Below are 21,867 nucleotides of genomic sequence, written 5' to 3'. Positions count from 1 at the left end.
CAATCCTTTATTTGATGAAACTGGTGGGTTTCATGAGGCATCGAGGAAATATAAAGTTGAGTATCATCAGCATAACTGACCTGTCTCTCTCCTAGCATTTATTGCAAAAACACTTGAAAGCGCAGCATTCAACCAGGTGTCTTCCGACCTATCCCAGAACAAACTACTGGATGACAAACAGTCTGGCTACAAAACAAACCACTCCACTGAGACTGCACTGCTATCGGTCAGAGAAGCACTGCGGCTTGTCAAGACAGAATCTAAATCCTCGGTCCTGATTCTGCTTGATTTATCTGCAACGTTTTACACTGGAAATCACCAAATACTTCTTGATCACTGGGGTCCCTCACGGATCGGTACTCTCACAATATTCAAAAAACGATTTAAAACCCAACTCTTCTGTGAATTCCTGACAGACAAATAAAAATAAAACTCACTAACCCTTTCTCTCAACAGGTAGTGGTCTAACTTTTGTTAAAACCAGTAACTTTGTATTGGCACCTAATGTATTATGGCTCCTGTATGACATATCGCTTCTTGCTCCTAAACTCTTTGTAAGTCGTTTTGGATAAAAGCATCTGCTACATGACTAAATGTAAATGTAAATGTAAATAATCCAAAAAGAAAACACGCAGAACTGAACAAAATGAACAAAACGCGTGTATACGAGTGTATTGACAGTCTGTGTTATATAATGATATTGTTTATTTTGTTTTACATGTTCTTGATAAGAAAATCAAGCATAAAGGCTAGATCTATTTCACTCTGGTGAAAGTTTGTTCAACAAGCCGACAGCGAAGAAACCGCGCTGATCTTCTCTAACTCCCAGTAACAAAACCCAGATCTGACAAGAATATCTGGCTTTATTGTTTATAATGTTGATAATTAATCAAGTAAGCGGGCTTGATACCTCCAAGCTGACCCTGCAACAAAGACAGCCATAGATATTTCCTTATCAGCACCAGATAAAAATATTTTTTCTTTGTCGTTCACAGCCAGTGTCTTACTTGTTTAGCTTTGCATTGCATTTGCATCAATAAATAAGATCAGCTTTTTTATTTCATCTAAGGTAAAGGATCATAAGCGCATTTTAAAATAAACAAAAAAGCATCCGTGCAAATTTATTTACAGGCTGTAACTGGAAGACGACAACCCTATTTAAACTTCTAGAAGGAAGTCTGAGGCTTTTATGTATGGAAAAAGCCAGTCTTATGTTAAGGCCAAATTCATAAACATTAGTTGAAGTGAAATGTAGCCGACATTTTCATGTTTCAAGAGGTTCAAGAATGAATATGAATTTACTATGAACAACCGCTAAGGTATGGTAATAGATAAATTATTATTAATTATTTAATAATACATTGGTATATTTTATACTTAATGTAAGTATTGTTAACAAATTCTGTGGCTTACAAGTTTTGAAACATTTTAATATGGCGATCCGGGCATACGGTGAGTAAACTTAAAATAATTAAACTAGCAATCTGAGTCAACAAGATTTAGGAAAACATACAAATTATTTTTTTATTTTCTGTACATTATAAAATCATTCCAGTTGAAACGAAGATGCATTAAATGAGACGTGACAACTCTATAGGTCTTATGTAGTAGTAACTTACACTTGTGGTGAAGCAATATATTTTTAGAATATTCAAATCACATTTTTGATATTCGAATAGTTATTGCGGACTGGTAAAAGCTGCACATTCGCACATTAACCGAGTGCGTAAAGAAATACATCTCTGCGTTAGCAGCGCACTACCTACTTGATGAACGTTTTTAACTAAAACACAGAGTAAAAATAAAGTGAAATCCTGCCTATCGTCCATCGAAAAGACTTTGAACCTGAGCTCACGGGTGCTTTTCGTCTGTGCAATCTGAAATTTTTTAGTCTACATTTCAAAGTCAACATGCCATAAGCAAGTCTGTGATCTCTTTAACCTCTGCTCTTTTTACTTCTTTAATTAATATGCACCAAATTCATTGTTTAAACCTTTTTAAAATAATTTAGTTTCTCCTCATTTCCAAATGTGAGAAGGGACGGTCAGTGAAGTGACCGACCAATCACCCTTGTTTTTTTTCCACTGGCTCATTGCTGGTGCTTGTTTTTAAATTTAAAACCAGAGCACCTTGATTGAAAAAAAGCTGTCCAGCACCTGCTTTTAGCTGCCTAAAAAACGCCCTGGTGGATATACAGCATATATCGGCTATCGGCTAAATTGAGGTGAAAATTATTGGCGTATCAGATATCGGCAAAAATACAATATCGTGCATCACTACTGTATATGTATAACAGATCTCATTTCCCTGTACTGCCATAGTAAGAAAAAAAATATTATGGGAGTCAATGGGATCTGACATTCTTCCAAATATCTCCCTGTGTTCAGCAGAACAAAGACATCTAAACAGGTTTGTACCAATCTGAGGGTGAATAAATGATGACAGAATCTTCATCATTGGGTGAAGTGTCCCTTTAATGGAATAAAAGATCATCATAGTCTAGAACAGTGCTTTACTCCAAATTCTGAGGGTTCTTTACTGTTTAATAGAAGTTTGTTCTGCTTGTATTTTATTTATGCTTATTACAATTTATATTTGGGTTTAAATTATCCATTTACTGTATCATGTATGTATGTATGTAAAAAGCGTTTGGGAACCACTGATTTATTTTAGTTTGATTTTCAGTGTTTATAACAGAGACACATAAATCACACATTATAGTTTGCTTCAAGTTTTTCTGTCTCTCTCTCTGCAGGATTGGATCTGAAGGTTGTGTTGCTCTGACTTCAGCTCTGAGATCAAACCCCTCACACCTGACAGAACTCAATCTGAACTTTAATAATCCAGGAGATTCAGGAGTGAAGCAGCTCTCTGATCTACTGAAGGATCCACAATGTAAACTACAGAAACTACAGTGAGTGAAAGTGTTATTATGTCATTAGTAGAGACAAGAAATGTTTGTGTATTAATTGTCTATAAATCACTCAATGGTCTTGGACCTAAATACATCTCAGATATGCTCATTGAATATAAAGCAAACAGACTTCTCAGATCATCAGGATCAAGTCAGTTAGAGATAACAAGGGTTCACTCAAAACAAGTCGAGTCAGCGTTTAGTCATTACGCCCCGTAGCTGAAATCTGCTTCCAGAAGACATCAGACGTTCACCAACAGAAGCTTCTTTAAATCCAGATTAAAAACACACTTGTGTAGCTGTGCATTCACAACCTGAGCACTGTGCTGCTTTACATCAACTGCACTTCTTATTCTTTTTATATATACAGTACACTCACATTTTTAATCCATTTTATTGCTGTTTTATTGTTTCTTAAAATCTAAAGTATTTGTGATCTTAAATCATTTGCATTAAAGACATGTCTTATTTCATTCTGTCAATCATTTTATGTAAAGCACTTTGAATTGCCGTTGTGTAAGAAATGTGTTATATAAATAATCTTGCCTTGCCTATATAAGAACCTGTAACACGCTTTCATCAACTTCAAGTCTTCATGTGCAAAAATGTATTAAATTAATAAAACTGGTCACCATCATTTCAGATTTAAACACATTTACTTTGTGCTGGAAGAAGAGTTTTAAATCCAACACCAGCAGTTTATATCTCTGAATGAATGTTTCAATCTCTGTCATGTGTTTCTCTATTAACTGACAATAATCCACAAATATTATTAATCATGAATCATTTGCTGTAAGTGTGAAGAGTTTTTCTTTGTGTTACAGTCTGTATAAGTGCAGTATTGGATCTGAAGGTTGTGTTGCTCTGACTTCAGCTCTGAGATCAAACCCCTCACACCTGACAGAACTCAATCTGAACTGTAATAATCCAGGAGATTCAGGAGTGAAGCAGCTCTCTGATCTACTGAAGGATCCACAATGTAAACTACAGAAACTACAGTGAGTGAAAGTGTTATTATGTCATTAAATAAGAAATGTTTGAATATAAGGACGTGTTAAACTTTTTCATCAACTTCAAGTCCTTGTGTTCAAAAGTTTATTTAATTTTGGACATTTTTAAAACACATTTGAATTTTATTTGGCTCTGGCAAGTAATTTCAGATTTAAACACATTTATTTTGTCTGTGCTGGTAGAAGAGTTTTAAATCCAACACCATCAGTTTATATCTCTGAATGAATGTTTCAATCTCTCAGATCAATAATTTGATGTCACGTGAGCTTTCAGAATACTCATGATGGTGTTTTCTCAATGTGACCTCACAGAACACTCACTGTGTGCTCAATCTGTGCTCTTATTATTTCCTTTATTACAAAACACTTTGACTTTATTTCTGTCATACGTCTACAAAAGCTCTTAATGTGAAGAAACAGAAGTTTAGATGTCGCTGGTTTTCATTCATCATTATGGTGTTTAGTGTTTGCTTTGAAGTGTTTGTTTTCTCTTCCTCATGGGTAATTGTTGATGATGAGAAGAAGTTTGTGTTGACAATTGTGTGAAAGTAGAAAATGACGTCTAGATGTTCTGAGACAATCTGATGTTGTAAAGGTCTTCTAAACATCATGATCATAAAAACTGCACCAGTTTAAAATCTAGACAGAAAAACATCAAGAATTAGTTTATAAATCTCAACAATGGTGACAATCAACTGAGAAGCTTCATGATGCAATGCATGCTGGGAGTTATGAATGAGTTTTGTTCTATGATGTTACCTAGCGTGCATTGCAGCATGATCTTTCTTTTGTTGATTGTCACCATTGTTGAGATTCATAAACTGATTCTTCATGTCTGTGTTTTTCAATGACGCTCTTAAAAACTTTAAAGCATTTAAGAGTTGAAGAAGTTCTTCCAAACATCTCATCTGCCCAACACTGATCTCAAACTGAATAATGACAGAAATATGATGACCAGACAATGAGATCATTACATCACTATCACCAGTTAGCCAGCGTTCTCTGCTCAGATCTACTTTCAGATTGTGATTCATAAAGCAAAAGTGATGATGAAGCATGAAGAGTCCAGCTAAAGCAAACACTGATCAACATAATGAAGATTTAACATCAAACATTCACAGTGACTCACATATTACTCACACTGTCACAGTATGTCAATGGTGTGACCTCACTGTGACCTCACGTGTTGACTGGACTGACATGTGTTTCTCTATTAACTGACAATAATCCACAAATATTATAAATCATGAATCATTTGCTGTAAGTGTGAAGAGTTTTTCTTTGTGTTACAGTCTGTCTGACTGCAGTATTGGATCTGAAGGTTGTGTTGCTCTGACTTCAGCTCTGAGATCAAACCCCTCACACCTGACAGAACTCAATCTGAACTATAATAATCCAGGAGATTCAGGAGTGAAGCAGCTCTCTGATCTACTGAAGGATCCACAATGTAAACTACAGAAACTACAGTGAGTGAAAGTGTTATAATTTTATATAATGTTCAGACTTCATGTGCAAGTTTACTGAAGTCTGCAGGATTTTAATATACAAACCCAGAGTTTTGTTTCAGTGTATTTAGTGAATACTCTCATATACTGTATGATTCCTCATGTAGACTATATATGTTCACATCAGTCTAGTGTCTTCTGTCCTCTAATCCAGAGGTGCTCAATCCTGCTCCTGGAGATCTACTGTCCTACAAAGTTTAGTTCAGATCTTATTCAAACACACTAGAGCTGAGCGGATCAATACTAATATCAATACTATTGATACCAATGTTGGTATTGGTCTGATGAGATTAATATTTCAGTTTGAATCTCTTTAATCTGCACTAAAGTTTTGCTCCTGTTTCATCAAAGATCAGACGTGGGTCTGAACACACTGCTTCTTTCTTGCTCCTCCTCTACAGGAAAGTACACATGTAGGTTTAACTGTATTCTTTAAAAAATCAAAAGTATCTGTATTGATATCAGCATTACTGGCCCTGTACTTACCTGGTCTCAGATCAATAACAGATTTAGTATTTCTCACCCCAACAGCAGAGCAGAGGAGTGACGTGTGTGTTCCAGATGTGAAGAAGCAGTGTGTTCAGACCCACGTCTGCTCTTTGATGAAACAGGAGCAAAACTTTAGTGCAGATTACAGAGATTCAAACTGAAATATCAATCTTGTCAGATCAATTAAACCAATATTTATAGTATCAATAATAGTATCGATCCGCACCCCTCAAACACACCTGAACAAGATAATCAACATTTTCAAGATCATTAGAAACCCTGACAGCTAACAACCATTGAATCAATGTTCATATGTGTTGATTTATCAGTGTTATTGCCATTCAATATTTTTCAAACCTTCATTATTTTAACACACTGTTATGAGAAACAATAAAAAAAATTACATTAAAATACACGAGTCAAGAGCTCAACTAAAGCAAACACTGATCTCAATAGCGCTGATTTGTTGAAATGTCAACATTTTTTCAGCATTAACTGCAAATGCAAAGGTGATATTGATTCAATAGGCTTAACATTGACAAATCAATCATTTATAACATTGATTCAATGGTTTTCATCTGCTCTCTTGATATCAGAGAAGCTACAGGCAGGTGTGTTTGATAATTTTATTAGAGTTGGAGCTCAACTTTGTAGGATAGTGGCCCTCCAGGACCCAAGTTGTCCATTCCTTTCATAAACAATTCTCCCAAAGAGCTGATGATGTGAAACGTGTTAAATAAGAGACACAAAATGTTCAGAGCAGTGGATCCTCAGGACTGTTGAGAACCATTAGGCTTGTGTGAGATGCCATTTTGAGTTAAACTAACTGTTATTAACATGAGATGAAACTGCTCTCTGATGGACTGATGAATCTGTGTATGTGTGTGTCTCTGTTGAATAAACAGCATATGCTGGATCAGGTATGTTTGATGCTGGTTTGATCATCTTAAAATAGCTAAGGACCAGCACACAAACCAGCATCAAAACATACCAAACCAATATATGCTGTTTTTCAATAGGTGTGTTATACTGATGGTGCTAAATATTATCAATCTTATATTGAAATTAAATGTATTTTTGTTTTCTCTGCAGTCTGGCTGGTTGCAGTATTGGATCTGAAGGTTGTGTTGCTCTGACTTCAGCTCTGAGATCAAACCCCTCACACCTGACAGAACTGGATCTGAGATATAATAATCCAGGAGATTCAGGAGTGAAGCAGCTCTCTGATCTACTGAAGGATCCACAATGTAAACTACAGAAACTACAGTGAGTGAAAGTGTTATTATGTCATTAGTAGAGACAAGAAATGTTTGTGTATTAATTGTCTATAAATCACTCAATGGTCTTGGACCTAAATACATCTCAGATATGCTCATTGAATATAAAGCAAACAGACTTCTCAGATCATCAGGATCAAGTCAGTTAGAGATAACAAGGGTTCACTCAAAACAAGTCGAGTCAGTGTTTAGTCATTACGCCCCGTAGCTGAAATCTGCTTCCAGAAGACATCAGACGTTCACCAACAGAAGCTTCTTTAAATCCAGATTAAAAACACACTTGTGTAGCTGTGCATTCACAACCTGAGCACTGTGCTGCTTTACATCAACTGCACTTCTATTTCTCACTGATTTTTCTTTGGCTCTTATTCTTTTATATATACACTACACTCACATTTTTAATCCATTTTATTGCTGTTTTATTGTTTCTTAAAATCTAAAGTATTTGTGATCTTAAATCATTTGCATTAAAGACATGTCTTATTTCATTCTGTCAATCATTTTATGTAAAAGCACTTTGAATTGCCGTTGTGTAAGAAATGTGTTATATAAATAATCTTGCCTCGCCTATATAAGAACATGTAACACGCTTTCATCAACTTCAAGTTTTCATGTGCAAAAATGTATTAAATTAATAAAACTGGTCCACATCATTTCAGATTTAAACACATTTACTTTGTGCTGGAAGAAGAGTTTTAAATCCAACACCAGCAGTTTATATCTCTGAATGAATGTTTCAATCTCTGTCATGTGTTTCTCTATTAACTGACAATAATCCACAAATATTATTAATCATGAATCATTTGCTGTAAGTGTGAAGAGTTTTTCTTTGTGTTACAGTCTGTATAAGTGCAGTATTGGATCTGAAGGTTGTGTTGCTCTGACTTCAGCTCTGAGATCAAACCCCTCACACCTGACAGAACTCAATCTGAACAATAATAATCCAGGAGATTCAGGAGTGAAGCAGCTCTCTGATCTACTGAAGGATCCACAATGTAAACTACAGAAACTACAGTGAGTGAAAGTGTTATTATGTCATTAAATAAGAAATGTTTGAATATAAGGACGTGTTAAACTTTTCCATCAACTTCAAGTCCTTGTGTTCAAAAGTTTATTTAATTTTGGACATTTTTAAAACACATTTGTATTTTATTTGGCTCTCGCAAGTAATTTCAGATTTAAACACATTTATTTTGTCTGTGCTGGTAGAAGAGTTTTAAATCCAACACCATCAGTTTATATCTCTGAATGAATGTTTCAATCTCTCAGATCAATAATTTGATGTCACGTGAGCTTTCAGAATACTCATGATGGTGTTTTCTCAATGTGACCTCACAGAACACTCACTGTGTGCTCAATCTGTGCTCTTATTATTTCCTTTATTACAAAACACTTTGACTTTATTTCTGTCATACGTCTACAAAAGCTCTTAATGTGAAGAAACAGAAGTTTAGATGTCGCTGGTTTTCATTCATCATTATGGTGTTTAGTGTTTGCTTTGAAGTGTTTGTTTTCTCTTCCTCATGGGTAATTGTTGATGATGAGAAGAAGTTTGTGTTGACAATTGTGTGAAAGTAGAAAATGACGTCTAGATGTTCTGAGACAATCTGATGTTGTAAAGGTCTTCTAAACATCATGATCATAAAAACTGCACCAGTTTAAAATCTAGACAGAAAAACATCAAGAATTAGTTTATGAATCTCAACAATGGTGACAATCAACTGAGAAGCTTCATGAGGCAATGCATGCTGGGAGTTATGAATGAGTTTTGTTCTATGATGTTACCCAGCATGCATTGCAGCATGAAGCTTTCTTTTGTTGATTGTCACCATTGTTGAGATTCATAAACTGATTCTTCATGTCTGTGATTTTCAATGACGCTCTTAAAAACTTTAAAGCATTTAAGAGTTGAAGAAGTTCTTCCAAACATCTCATCTGCCCAACACTGATCTCAAACTGAATAATGACAGAAATATGATGACCAGACAATGAGATCATTACATCACTATCACCAGTTAGCAGTGACGTGCACAGGAATTTTGAGGGGCAGTTGCTCTGACCTGAAAAAAGGGCACACCCCCCCCCCACAGAAAACTGAAAATAAACTCCCGGGCTATATGAAGGACTGAGAAAAACTCTGATTAATTAATCAATTCGCCTACACAGTGTCATGTCATCTTTATCACAGTGCAAAATCTCTGTCTCACCTGCTGGTTGGTAAATAAAAAAAAAGATTTCGAGAATAAAGTCGAAATGTTATGAGAATAAAGTATCAATGTTACGAGAATAAAGTCGAAATGTCACGTAAAAAAAAAAAAAAAAAAAGATTTCGAGAATAAAGTCGAAATGTTATGAGAATAAAGTATCAATGTTACGAGAATAAAGTCGAAATGTCACGTAAAAAAAAAAAAAAAAGATTACGAGAATAAAGTCGAAATGTTATGAGAATAAAGTCGAAATGTTACGAGAATAAAGTCGAAATGTCACGTAAAAAAAAAAAAAAAAAAGATTTCGAGAATAAAGTCGAAATGTTATGAGAATAAAGTATCAATGTTACGAGAATAAAGTCGAAATGTCACGAAAAAAAAAAAAAAAGATTTCGAGAATAAAGTCGAAATGTTATGAGAATAAAGTATCAATGTTACGAGAATAAAGTCGAAATGCCACGTAAAAAAAAAAAAAGATTTTGAGAATAAAGTCGAAATGTTATGAGAATAAAGTATCAATGTTAGAATAAAGTCAAAATGCCACGTAAAAAAAAAAAAAAAGATTTTGAGAATAAAGTCGAAATGTTATGAGAATAAAGTCGAAATGTCACGTAAAAATAATAATAAAAAGATTTCGAGAATAAAGTCGAAATGTTATGAGAATAAAGTCGAAATGTTATGAGAATAAAGTCGAAATGTCACGTAAAAAAAATAATAAAAAGATTTCGAGAATAAAGTCGAAATGTTACGAGATTAAAATCGAAATTTTACGAGGATAAACTCGTCGTTAAACGTATTTTGTTTACGTGAATGTTGTATTTTAAGAGTTTAAGTTGTGTCATCTGAACCAGTGAGTTCGGAAGGCCTTACCAACAACAGCAGTCATTTTTAAAACCTCTTTAGATCACATTTGTACATTTTTTTTTTATAAATCCTTAAGGATTGTGGCTTTTATAAGCTTGATGCAACCAGCTTTTTGTACATTAGGTTATCAAGCATTGTTTTAATATTTCAATGTTTGTATTCTATTTCAATGTTTGCTTCGGTTTATCATATGAATCCATATGCCACAACTCGTTGTGACCCCCTGCTGAAGAACTTTTACCAAATCCAGCAATTCTGTAAATTTTCTCAAAATATTACGAGTTTATTCTCGTAACATTTCGACTTTATTCTCGAAATCTTTTTTTTTTCGTGGCACTAAAACGCCATCGTATATTAAGGCATTTAACCTTTTTGGATAAAATAATTAATGTGATGCATTACTTCCATCATTCATTCTTCTTGCTAAAACGAAATGTGAGAAACCAGCAAAAAATTTTTTGCCTATATCTGTCTTATTATTTAGGCTAAATGTGGCTAAACGTGGCAAACTCAGCGTGGATTTATGAAGATTTTACTTCATTTAAAAAAACTTGATGATGATGATCGTTCGTTTGTTATACATCACAAACTCACCTTTTCTGACAACGTTGAGTCGTCTCACCCGACAACCGCGACAATCTCCTTCTAGGACCGCTCATGCAGGCTCAGCTCAGGTGCCGGTCGCGTGCAGCGCTGCAGCCATGTAAACAGAGTTTGCTCTTCCCCTACTGACTTTCATTTTCGGTAACCGAATATGGAAGTGAATGAGGCTTTGCGTTGTTTTTTATCTAGACCTACGTGAAATTCTGCATCCATTGTACGATTTATTTTTTTATTTTTTCCACCTCGGAAGGGCAACCTGAGTCGAGAAGGGCAATATGGGCAGTTGCCCGGGCAACCTGAGCAACCCCCCTGTGCACGTCCCTGCCAGTTAGCCAGCGTTCTCTGCTCAGATCTACTTTCGGATTGTGATTCATAAAGCAAAAGTGATGATGAAGCATGAAGAGTCCAGCTAAAGCAAACACTGATCAACATAATGAAGATTTTACATCAAACATTCACAGTGACTCACATATTACTCACACTGTCACAGTATGTCAATGGTGTGACCTCACTGTGACCTCACGTGTTGACTGGACTGACATGTGTTTCTCTATTAACTGACAATAATCCCACAAATATTATAAATCATGAATCATTTGCTGTAAGTGTGAAGAGTTTTTCTTTGTGTTACAGTCTGTCTGACTGCAGTATTGGATCTGAAGGTTGTGTTGCTCTGACTTCAGCTCTGAGATCAAACCCCTCACACCTGACAGAACTCAATCTGAACTGTAATAATCCAGGAGATTCAGGAGTGAAGCAGCTCTCTGATCTACTGAAGGATCCACAATGTAAACTACAGAAACTACAGTGAGTGAAAGTGTTATTATGTCATTAAATAAGAAATGTTTGAATATAAGGACGTGTTAAACTTTTCCATCAACTTCAAGTCCTTGTGTTCAAAAGTTTATTTAATTTTGGACATTTTTAAAACACATTTGAATTTTATTTGGCTCTGGCAAGTAATTTCAGATTTAAACACATTTATTTTGTCTGTGCTGGTAGAAGAGTTTTAAATCCAACACCATCAGTTTATATCTCTGAATGAATGTTTCAATCTCTCAGATCAATAATTTGATGTCACGTGAGCTTTCAGAATACTCATGATGGTGTTTTCTCAATGTGACCTCACAGAACACTCACTGTGTGCTCAATCTGTGCTCTTATTATTTCCTTTATTACAAAACACTTTGACTTTATTTCTGTCATACGTCTACAAAAGCTCTTAATGTGAAGAAACAGAAGTTTAGATGTCGCTGGTTTTCATTCATCATTATGGTGTTTAGTGTTTGCTTTGAAGTGTTTGTTTTCTCTTCCTCATGGGTAATTGTTGATGATGAGAAGAAGTTTGTGTTGACAATTGTGTGAAAGTAGAAAATGACGTCTAGATGTTCTGAGACAATCTGATGTTGTAAAGGTCTTCTAAACATCATGCTCATAAAAACTGCACCAGTTTAAAATCTAGACAGAAAAACATCAAGAATTAGTTTATGAATCTCAACAATGGTGACAATCAACTGAGAAGCTTCATGAGGCAATGCATGCTGGGAGTTATGAATGAGTTTTGTTCTATGATGTTACCCAGCATGCATTGCAGCATGAAGCTTTCTTTTGTTGATTGTCACCATTGTTGAGATTCATAAACTGATTCTTCATGTCTGTGATTTTCAATGACGCTCTTAAAAACTTTAAAGCATTTAAGAGTTGAAGAAGTTCTTCCAAACATCTCATCTGCCCAACACTGATCTCAAACTGAATAATGACAGAAATATGATGACCAGACAATGAGATCATTACATCACTATCACCAGTTAGCAGTGACGTGCACAGGAATTTTGAGGGGCAGTTGCTCTGACCTGAAAAAAGGGCACACCCCCCCCCCACAGAAAACTGAAAATAAACTCCCGGGCTATATGAAGGACTGAGAAAAACTCTGATTAATTAATCAATTCGCCTACACAGTGTCATGTCATCTTTATCACAGTGCAAAATCTCTGTCTCACCTGCTGGTTGGTAAATAAAAAAAAAGATTTCGAGAATAAAGTCGAAATGTTATGAGAATAAAGTATCAATGTTACGAGAATAAAGTCGAAATGTCACGTAAAAAAAAAAAAAAAAAAGATTTCGAGAATAAAGTCGAAATGTTATGAGAATAAAGTATCAATGTTACGAGAATAAAGTCGAAATGTCACGTAAAAAAAAAAAAAAAAGATTACGAGAATAAAGTCGAAATGTTATGAGAATAAAGTCGAAATGTTACGAGAATAAAGTCGAAATGTCACGTAAAAAAAAAAAAAAAAAAGATTTCGAGAATAAAGTCGAAATGTTATGAGAATAAAGTATCAATGTTACGAGAATAAAGTCGAAATGTCACGTAAAAAAAAAAAAAAGATTTCGAGAATAAAGTCGAAATGTTATGAGAATAAAGTATCAATGTTACGAGAATAAAGTCGAAATGCCACGTAAAAAAAAAAAAAGATTTTGAGAATAAAGTCGAAATGTTATGAGAATAAAGTATCAATGTTAGAATAAAGTCAAAATGCCACGTAAAAAAAAAAAAAAAGATTTTGAGAATAAAGTCGAAATGTTATGAGAATAAAGTCGAAATGTCACGTAAAAATAATAATAAAAAGATTTCGAGAATAAAGTCGAAATGTTATGAGAATAAAGTCGAAATGTTATGAGAATAAAGTCGAAATGTCACGTAAAAAAAATAATAAAAAGATTTCGAGAATAAAGTCGAAATGTTACGAGATTAAAATCGAAATTTTACGAGAATAAACTCGTCGTTAAACGTATTTTGTTTACGTGAATGTTGTATTTTAAGAGTTTAAGTTGTGTCATCTGAACCAGTGAGTTCGGAAGGCCTTACCAACAACAGCAGTCATTTTTAAAACCTCTTTAGATCACATTTGTACTTTTTTTTTTATAAATCCTTAAGGATTGTGGCTTTTATAAGCTTGATGCAACCAGCTTTTTGTACATTAGGTTATCAAGCATTGTTTTAATATTTCAATGTTTGTATTCTATTTCAATGTTTGCTTCGGTTTATCATATGAATCCATATGCCACAACTCGTTGTGACCCCCTGCTGAAGAACTTTTACCAAATCCAGCAATTCTGTAAATTTTCTCAAAATATTACGAGTTTATTCTCGTAACATTTCGACTTTATTCTCGAAATCTTTTTTTTTTCGTGGCACTAAAACGCCATCGTATATTAAGGCATTTAACCTTTTTGGATAAAATAATTAATGTGATGCATTACTTCCATCATTCATTCTTCTTGCTAAAACGAAATGTGAGAAACCAGCAAAAAAATTTTTGCCTATATCTGTCTTATTATTTAGGCTAAATGTGGCTAAACGTGGCAAACTCAGCGTGGATTTATGAAGATTTTACTTCATTTAAAAAAACTTGATGATGATGATCGTTCGTTTGTTATACATCACAAACTCACCTTTTCTGACAACGTTGAGTCGTCTCACCCGACAACCGCGACAATCTCCTTCTAGGACCGCTCATGCAGGCTCAGCTCAGGTGCCGGTCGCGTGCAGCGCTGCAGCCATGTAAACAGAGTTTGCTCTTCCCCTACTGACTTTCATTTTCGGTAACCGAATATGGAAGTGAATGAGGCTTTGCGTTGTTTTTTATCTAGACCTACGTGAAATTCTGCATCCATTGTACGATTTATTTTTTTATTTTTTCCACCTCGGAAGGGCAACCTGAGTCGAGAAGGGCAATATGGGCAGTTGCCCGGGCAACCTGAGCAACCCCCCTGTGCACGTCCCTGCCAGTTAGCCAGCGTTCTCTGCTCAGATCTACTTTCAGATTGTGATTCATAAAGCAAAAGTGATGATGAAGCATGAAGAGTCCAGCTAAAGCAAACACTGATCAACATAATGAAGATTTTACATCAAACATTCACAGTGACTCACATATTACTCACACTGTCACAGTATGTCAATGGTGTGACCTCACTGTGACCTCACGTGTTGACTGGACTGACATGTGTTTCTCTATTAACTGACAATAATCCCACAAATATTATAAATCATGAATCATTTGCTGTAAGTGTGAAGAGTTTTTCTTTGTGTTACAGTCTGTATAAGTGCAGTATTGGATCTGAAGGTTGTGTTGCTCTGACTTCAGCTCTGAGATCAAACCCCTCACACCTGACAGAACTGGATCTGGACAGTAATAATCCAGGAGATTCAGGAGTGAAGCAGCTCTCTGATCTACTGAAGGATCCACAATGTAAACTACAGAAACTACAGTGAGTGATAGTGTTATAATTTTATATAATGTTCAGACTTCATGTGCAAGTTTACTGAAGTCTGCAGGATTTTAAAATACAAACCCAGAGTTTTGTTTCAGTGTATTTAGTGAATACTCTCGTATACTGTATGATTCCTCATGTAGACTATATATGTTGACATCAGTCTAGTGTCTTCTGTCCTCTAATCCAGAGGTGCTCAATCCTGCTCCTGGAGATCTACTGTCCTACAAAGTTTAGTTCAGATCTTAATCAAACACACTAGAGCTGAGCGGATCAATACTAATATCAATACTATTGATACCAATGTTGGTATTGATCTGATGAGATTAATATTTCAGTTTGAATCTCTTTAATCTGCACTAAAGTTTTGCTTCTGTTTCATCAAAGATCAGACGTGGGTCTGAACACACTGCTTCTTTCTTGCTCCTCCTCTACAGGAAAGTACACATGTAGGTTTAACTGTATTCTTTAAAAAATCAAAAGTATCTGTATTGATATCAGCATTACTGGCCCTGTACTTACCTGGTCTCAGATCAATAACAGATTTAGTATTTCTCACCCCAACAGCAGAGCAGAGGAGTGACGTGTGTGTTCCAGATGTGAAGAAGCAGTGTGTTCAGACCCACGTCTGCTCTTTGATGAAACAGGAGCAAAACTTTAGTGCAGATTACAGAGATTCAAACTGAAATATCAATCTTGTCAGATAAATTAAACCAATATTTATAGTATCAATATTAGTATCGATCCGCACCCCTCAAACACACCTGAACAAGATAATCAACATTTTCAAGATCATTAGAAACCCTGACAGCTAACAACCATTGAATCAATGTTCATATGTGTTGATTTATCAGTGTTATTGCCATTCAATATTTTTCAAACCTTCATTATTTTAACACACTGCTAAAAATTCAAGTTAAATATTCACATGGTAACATCCGGGCTACCCAGGATAGGAAAAACAGTTGATCCCAGAGCCTGTCTGCAATTGAACCGAACCATTGAACCGAACCATTGAACCGAACCAATGAACCGAACCATTGAACCGAACCAATGAACCGAACCCACGTCGAAAAATAATAATAATAATAGTTCCAAAAAATAATTAGCATCAACATACTTTTGTTCTGTAGAGTCTGATTGTACATAAACAGCAAACTTACCGGAGCGCCTTCGTTTTCCCTAGAAGTCATCATCTTAACAGGTTTTATATCCGTGCCTGGACCGCTTCTTGGATCATGACGGACAGTCAGGTTGTCGTGCTCTGATAGGCCGCCCGACGTCGGTTCATTGGTTCTGTTCAATGGTTCGGTTCAATGGTTCGGTTCAATGGTTCGGTTCAATGGTTCGGTTCAATAGCAGACGGGCTCTGGGCTCAACTGTTTTTCCTATACTGGGTAGCCCGGATGTTACCATGTGAATATTTAACTTGAATTTTTCGATCTGAATTTGAGCAGTTGAATTAGACAGATGTTTTCTTTGAAAAGTATTAACTTGAAATTTGAGATCTGAATAAGGGCAATAAAATTTGATCAATCTGAATGTATTTTATCTGAAATTCTGTAAGTTGATTTTTTTTGTATCTGAATTTGTGAGCATTAAATTCAGGTTTTAAAGTTGGAAATCAAGAATTTTCATATTTAAATTTCATAGAGGTAAATTCGAGACAAATAAATTCAGATACATGGTTTCCAAAGTAAAATAATTCAAAATCAAGTATTCATAGGCTGTTAAATTTCAAAACATTATGTCTCCTATTTGCTTCCATATCTGCTCTCTTGATATCAGGGAAGTTACAGGCAGGTGTGTTTGATAATTTTATTAGAGTTGGAGCTCAACTTTGTAGGATAGTGGCCCTCCAGGACCCAAGTTGTCCATTCCTTTCATAAACATTTCTCCCAAAGAGCTGATGATGTGAAACGTGTTAAATAAGAGACACAAAATGTTCAGAGCAGTGGATCCTCAGGACTGTTGAGAACCATTAGGCTTGTGTGAGATGCCATTTTGAGTTAAACTAACTGTTATTAACATGAGATGAAACTGCTCTCTGATGGACTGATGAATCTGTGTATGTGTGTGTCTCTGTTGAATAAACAGCATATGCTGGATCAGGTATGTTTGATGCTGGTTTGACCAGTTTAAACTAGCTAAGCACCAGCACATGACCAGCTTAAACCAGCTCACAAACCAGCATCAAAACATACCAAACCAATATATGCTGTTTTTCTCAACAGTTGTGTTATACTGATGGAGCTAAATATTATCATTATTATATTGAAATGAATTTAATGTTTTCTCTGCAGTCTGGCTCGTTGCAGTATTGGATCTGAAGGTTGTGTTGCTCTGACTTCAGCTCTGAGATCAAACCCCTCACACCTGACAGAACTCAATCTGAGATATAATAATCCAGGAGATTCAGGAGTGAAGCAGCTCTCTGATCTACTGAAGGATCCACAATGTAAACTACAGAAACTACAGTGAGTTATTTATTTACTCTTCAAATTATCAATTTTGTTATTAAATTCAATGTCATTATAAATTATACTCTTTGTTGATAAAAGTGACTCTTTAAAAATACACTTTCATCTATTAGTCTTGTTATATTTACACTACCTGTGTTGTGTTGTTCTTAAGATGAAGTGTTTCTGTTGTTATTCTCATTTGTAAGTCACTTTAGAAGTGTGTACATTTATATTTATCATATTTTATGATCACTACACAAGTCAGTGTTTTATGATATCTGTTGATAATCACTGTGATGAGTTCATAATAATAATATCTGATGTTTCTCTTTAATGTTTACAGGATTGAGCCAAAATTATAAACCAAGCAACTGTGTTTTGTCATAAACTACAAGAGTTGTTTTCTGTCTCCTACTGGACAAACAACATCAGTGACTCATAAGAGCTCAACATGAGGGCGTCTGTTAGAGATGTAAACAAACAAACTGTTGATTGTTTGTCTTTTCATGTTTTTCTGCTCCAGCGCACTATAAAGAGCTCAAATGCAGCAGGATCGTCCTTAAATCTGAGTTTTTTGTGTCACATTTGCAGAATATAAGTTTTTGTTGACATAAAATATGTTTGTGTACTGTGCATATTAATGTTGTATTAATAAACACATACACATACATGCATATATTTAAGAAAAACAAAAAATATACATATATATATAAAAATCTGAATCAAATGCATTTTACTATAGCTTGAAATATCTTGTATAGACCTTTATTAAATTCACAATGATTTTATGATATGTATGTTTGTAATGTTTTTGACCAACAATAATAAAATGTATGAAATTTTATTTTTATCTTTAACTCACAGCACCTTATATCTACAGAAGAACTGATGTGTTGATGATGTTTGGCTGTCTGTGGTGTAACCAGATAATGTCATGAAGAAAGATAATGGCGCCTCCTCAGGTTAAAATGAGGATTACATTTAGTTTTTTAAAGGGGTGGTGCAACAGTGTTTTGTGCATTCTGACTTCTTCAATTCAATTCGAGTTTATTTATATAGCGCTTTTCACAATGTGCATTGTTCCAAAGCAGCTTTACAGGGGCAAACAGGAAAACAGAAAAGTTAAAACACAGCACAGTGCATGGTGTTTATACAACAAGCAGATCATTCTAATAAATAATATGTAATTAAGAAATAAATAAATGCAGTCTTTAACTGTTAAACATGCTGGCTTCTCATGCTTAACATGGTCAACTTGTCAAAAAACATGTTGGACTTATCACATAGTATTTCTGTGCTTGATCATCCCCCCTTGAGTTTGTAAAGGTTTTGGAAAGTTTTTTTCGATCGCGAAATTCCCTAAAAAAACATTTAGTTGCTTTTTGCATAATTCTCCTGGAAAAAGCACAGCCACGCGTCACTCAGTAAGAGACAGAGCACAGCTGTGTTTGTTTATTCACTGCATTTGGGTGATGAATGTTATATAAACTGTGGATATAACGCTGGATTTGGAGATAGCTTGAAAAGGATAGATGGAGCGGTCCCAGAGCTAAAAGATGTCGGACATGAACCGCACGCCGAATGTGTAACTGTATACATCTCTCTATTCCCGGGGTTCCCTTTAACATCATGTAATGCATCCATGCGTTCAAGAGACTTCTGTATTTAAAAATATGCTGCATTAAACAAATGCATTACATTGTAGTCCTTTGGAAAAAATGTAGTTTCTAGAAAACTGGTTTGAACTTTTTAGGCGGGAATTATAGCAATAAACTGAGTGGAGAATAGTAATGTAATTCACCCTAAATATAAAAAACAATTGAGGACAGATTGTTTCTTGTATACTCTGACACAGCCCATAACCCAGGGGTGTCCAAATATTTTTTTTAAACAGCCTTCAGTCTAAGGGTGCGCTCATACTAAGCGTTTCGTAACTTCCATTCATATGCATGCAAATCGCCAGAAAAAGCAAGTTACTGCAAGTTTCTCTGCGTTCCAAAGTTCAATTTTGATGTGAAGACATGATGTTTTATTAACAAAGTTCGGGAGGAGTGCGTGCAGAGAACTAACCCAGCTAGCTTGCTTTACACTCGAGCGTGAGATATCGTTTGACAGCACGGTGTGAGGCGCCGTATAGGGTTTAAATCAAACTGCGCTAATGAATACATATATAAAAGCATGCATACACGTATATACATTGCTCACATATACTTTTGAATGTTCAAGCAAACACCTATGAAAACATGTTTTTCATGAAAAGCGTTTTAAAGTGCCTAACACCGTTACCACACCGGACACGACATGCGTGACATCTGCTTAATGGGTTTGTCGCGTCGCGCCGCATCCAGCGTGGACAAAAATTGAAATTATAAAGACTTCTAATGCGTTTCTAATGTCTTTTGTGGTGTCGCGTCGCCCCTATCGTGTCAAGTGTGGACATATCCTCTTCAATCCCAGCAAACACAGAACGTTCCTCTAACGTTATTTTTGGTTCCCTTTTGGTGATTTATTTTATTTATTTATTTATTTTGAAACCAGAAAATAACGTTTGCTGATTGTTCTTTTTTGGTTATTATTTTGCAAACAGGAAATAATCAGCAAATGTTCCCTGATGGTTCTTGTTTTGGTTCTTTTTTAAATGGTAAAAATGGTCAAAGCTGTCAAAGTTATACTGCCCAAATTAAATTAATAAATGTCCCCTTTAATGGTGTAAAATAATAAACTAGTTAAGCTAAATTAAAATTCAATCATATAAATCCAGTATTCTTAAGTGTGGTTGTTTGTTACTGTATGTGTGTTCGCTCACTCCCGTCATTTAAAAATTTTGCGGTCATTTCGTTTTACCTCACCCATTATTTTAGAGGTTTATGTATTTAAAAATATCCCCATTTGAGAGTAAATTTATATTTTCGATTTATTTGAAATCTAAATCAACAGACCATGATGTAAGGACTGAAACTCATGGCATTTGATTGTTAAATCTAAAGACAGATCCGCGCAAATACTTCTGTGGTGAGACAAAAATATTGTTAGCCTGAAGATAATTAAATGTTTATTCTTCTGTCAATAAAAATCTGCTTTAAATATTGTGTTGAAGTCATTGGTTATTTTATTTCAATATCTAAAATGTCTGATGTTGACAGAATCAGAATCAGAAAGAGCTTTATTGCCAAGTATATTTGCACAAGGAATTTGTTTTGGTGACAGGAGCAACCAGTACAGAATCAGTAACAACACACAGAGACCATCAAACAATAGAAAACTGTTACACAGATGATTTAAATAAGGGGTATAAAAAATTAAGAAATGCAATACAATAAACATTAGAGAAAAGCTATAGAGAGTAAACTTATGTGTGTATGTAAATATGTACAAGTAAAAAATAAGAATAAACTATAGTAGTAAAAGGTATGTGTTATATACATTAGAATGCATTGATTTCTTCCTCCATATTGTTTGTGATTTATTTTACTTATTTTAATTAGATTAGACAAGAGATGGATAAAAACAGACCATTGATGTATTCATTACTGACGTGTAGTGAGGCCAAACGGACCCGAGAAAAATATTTTAGGCTAAAGTTCTGGGAACGTTTCTTTCCCAGAAAGTTTTTTTAAAGATTCGTTTTTGATTATGATTACGGAAATAAAACGTTAGTTTCATGATTTTTATAACGTTAAGGTAACGTTCCCCTAACGTTAGGTCTTGGTTCCCAGAACGTTATGAGAAAGTAACGTTCTCTAAAGGCAAAGCAAGGCAAGTTTATTTATGAAGCACATTTCATACACAAGGGCAATTCAAAGTGCTTTACATAAAATGATTGACAGAATGAAATAAGACATATCTTTAAAATTAGATTAGATTAGATTCAACTTTATTGTCATTACACATATACAAGTACAGTGTCGAAATGTAGTTTAGGTCTAACCAGAAGTGCAGGATATACAGTGTGAATAAATACAGAATACAATATTAGGAAAATACTATACAATGGGCATGTACTATGAAAATATGACAGTCGGTATGTACTATGAACAATATAGACAGAAGGCTATATACTGTGAACATTAATGTACAGGTGGTTATGAACAGATAACAATATAGACTATACAATAGTGCATGTGACTTAAGTGTGCATTAATTACAGAGTTTAGCTATTAAAGTTACAGTGCAGTAGATGAGTTATTGTGGTTATTAAAGTTATAGTGCAATACATGTAGAAGACATTGCAGACAGATTCTCATTTTTGCCACATTTTTAG

The 21,867-nt window shown here is 34.9% G+C and overlaps 1 protein-coding gene across 8 annotated transcripts in view; it reads left to right on the top strand.

Moving 5' to 3' along the window:
* Positions 1-18,450, top strand: part of LOC130417691 (NACHT, LRR and PYD domains-containing protein 3-like) — a 47,447-nt gene extending 28,997 nt beyond the window's left edge. For 5 of the 8 annotated variants that reach the window (XM_056743401.1, XM_056743407.1, XM_056743406.1 and 2 more), the window contains 9 exons: positions 2,756-2,914; positions 3,739-3,912; positions 5,217-5,390; positions 7,011-7,184; positions 8,036-8,209; positions 11,503-11,676; positions 14,968-15,141; positions 17,448-17,621; positions 17,950-18,450. In XM_056743401.1, coding sequence (XP_056599379.1) covers positions 2,756-2,914; positions 3,739-3,912; positions 5,217-5,390; positions 7,011-7,184; positions 8,036-8,209; positions 11,503-11,676; positions 14,968-15,141; positions 17,448-17,621; positions 17,950-17,968 — 1,396 coding nt within the window. In that variant the 3' untranslated portion in view covers positions 17,969-18,450. The remainder of the gene's footprint in view (positions 1-2,755; positions 2,915-3,738; positions 3,913-5,216; positions 5,391-7,010; positions 7,185-8,035; positions 8,210-11,502; positions 11,677-14,967; positions 15,142-17,447; positions 17,622-17,949) is intronic. The other 3 variants (XM_056743403.1, XM_056743404.1, XM_056743402.1) reach the window with 3 other exon arrangements.
* Positions 18,451-21,867: the final 3,417 nt, after the last annotated feature.

The sequence above is a fragment of the Triplophysa dalaica genome, chromosome 3, assembly GCF_015846415.1.
Source record: "Triplophysa dalaica isolate WHDGS20190420 chromosome 3, ASM1584641v1, whole genome shotgun sequence".
Classification (NCBI taxonomy): Eukaryota; Metazoa; Chordata; class Actinopteri; order Cypriniformes; family Nemacheilidae; genus Triplophysa; species Triplophysa dalaica.
Note: the sequence above shows the minus strand (reverse complement) of the source record. Positions and strands in the feature narration are given on the sequence as shown.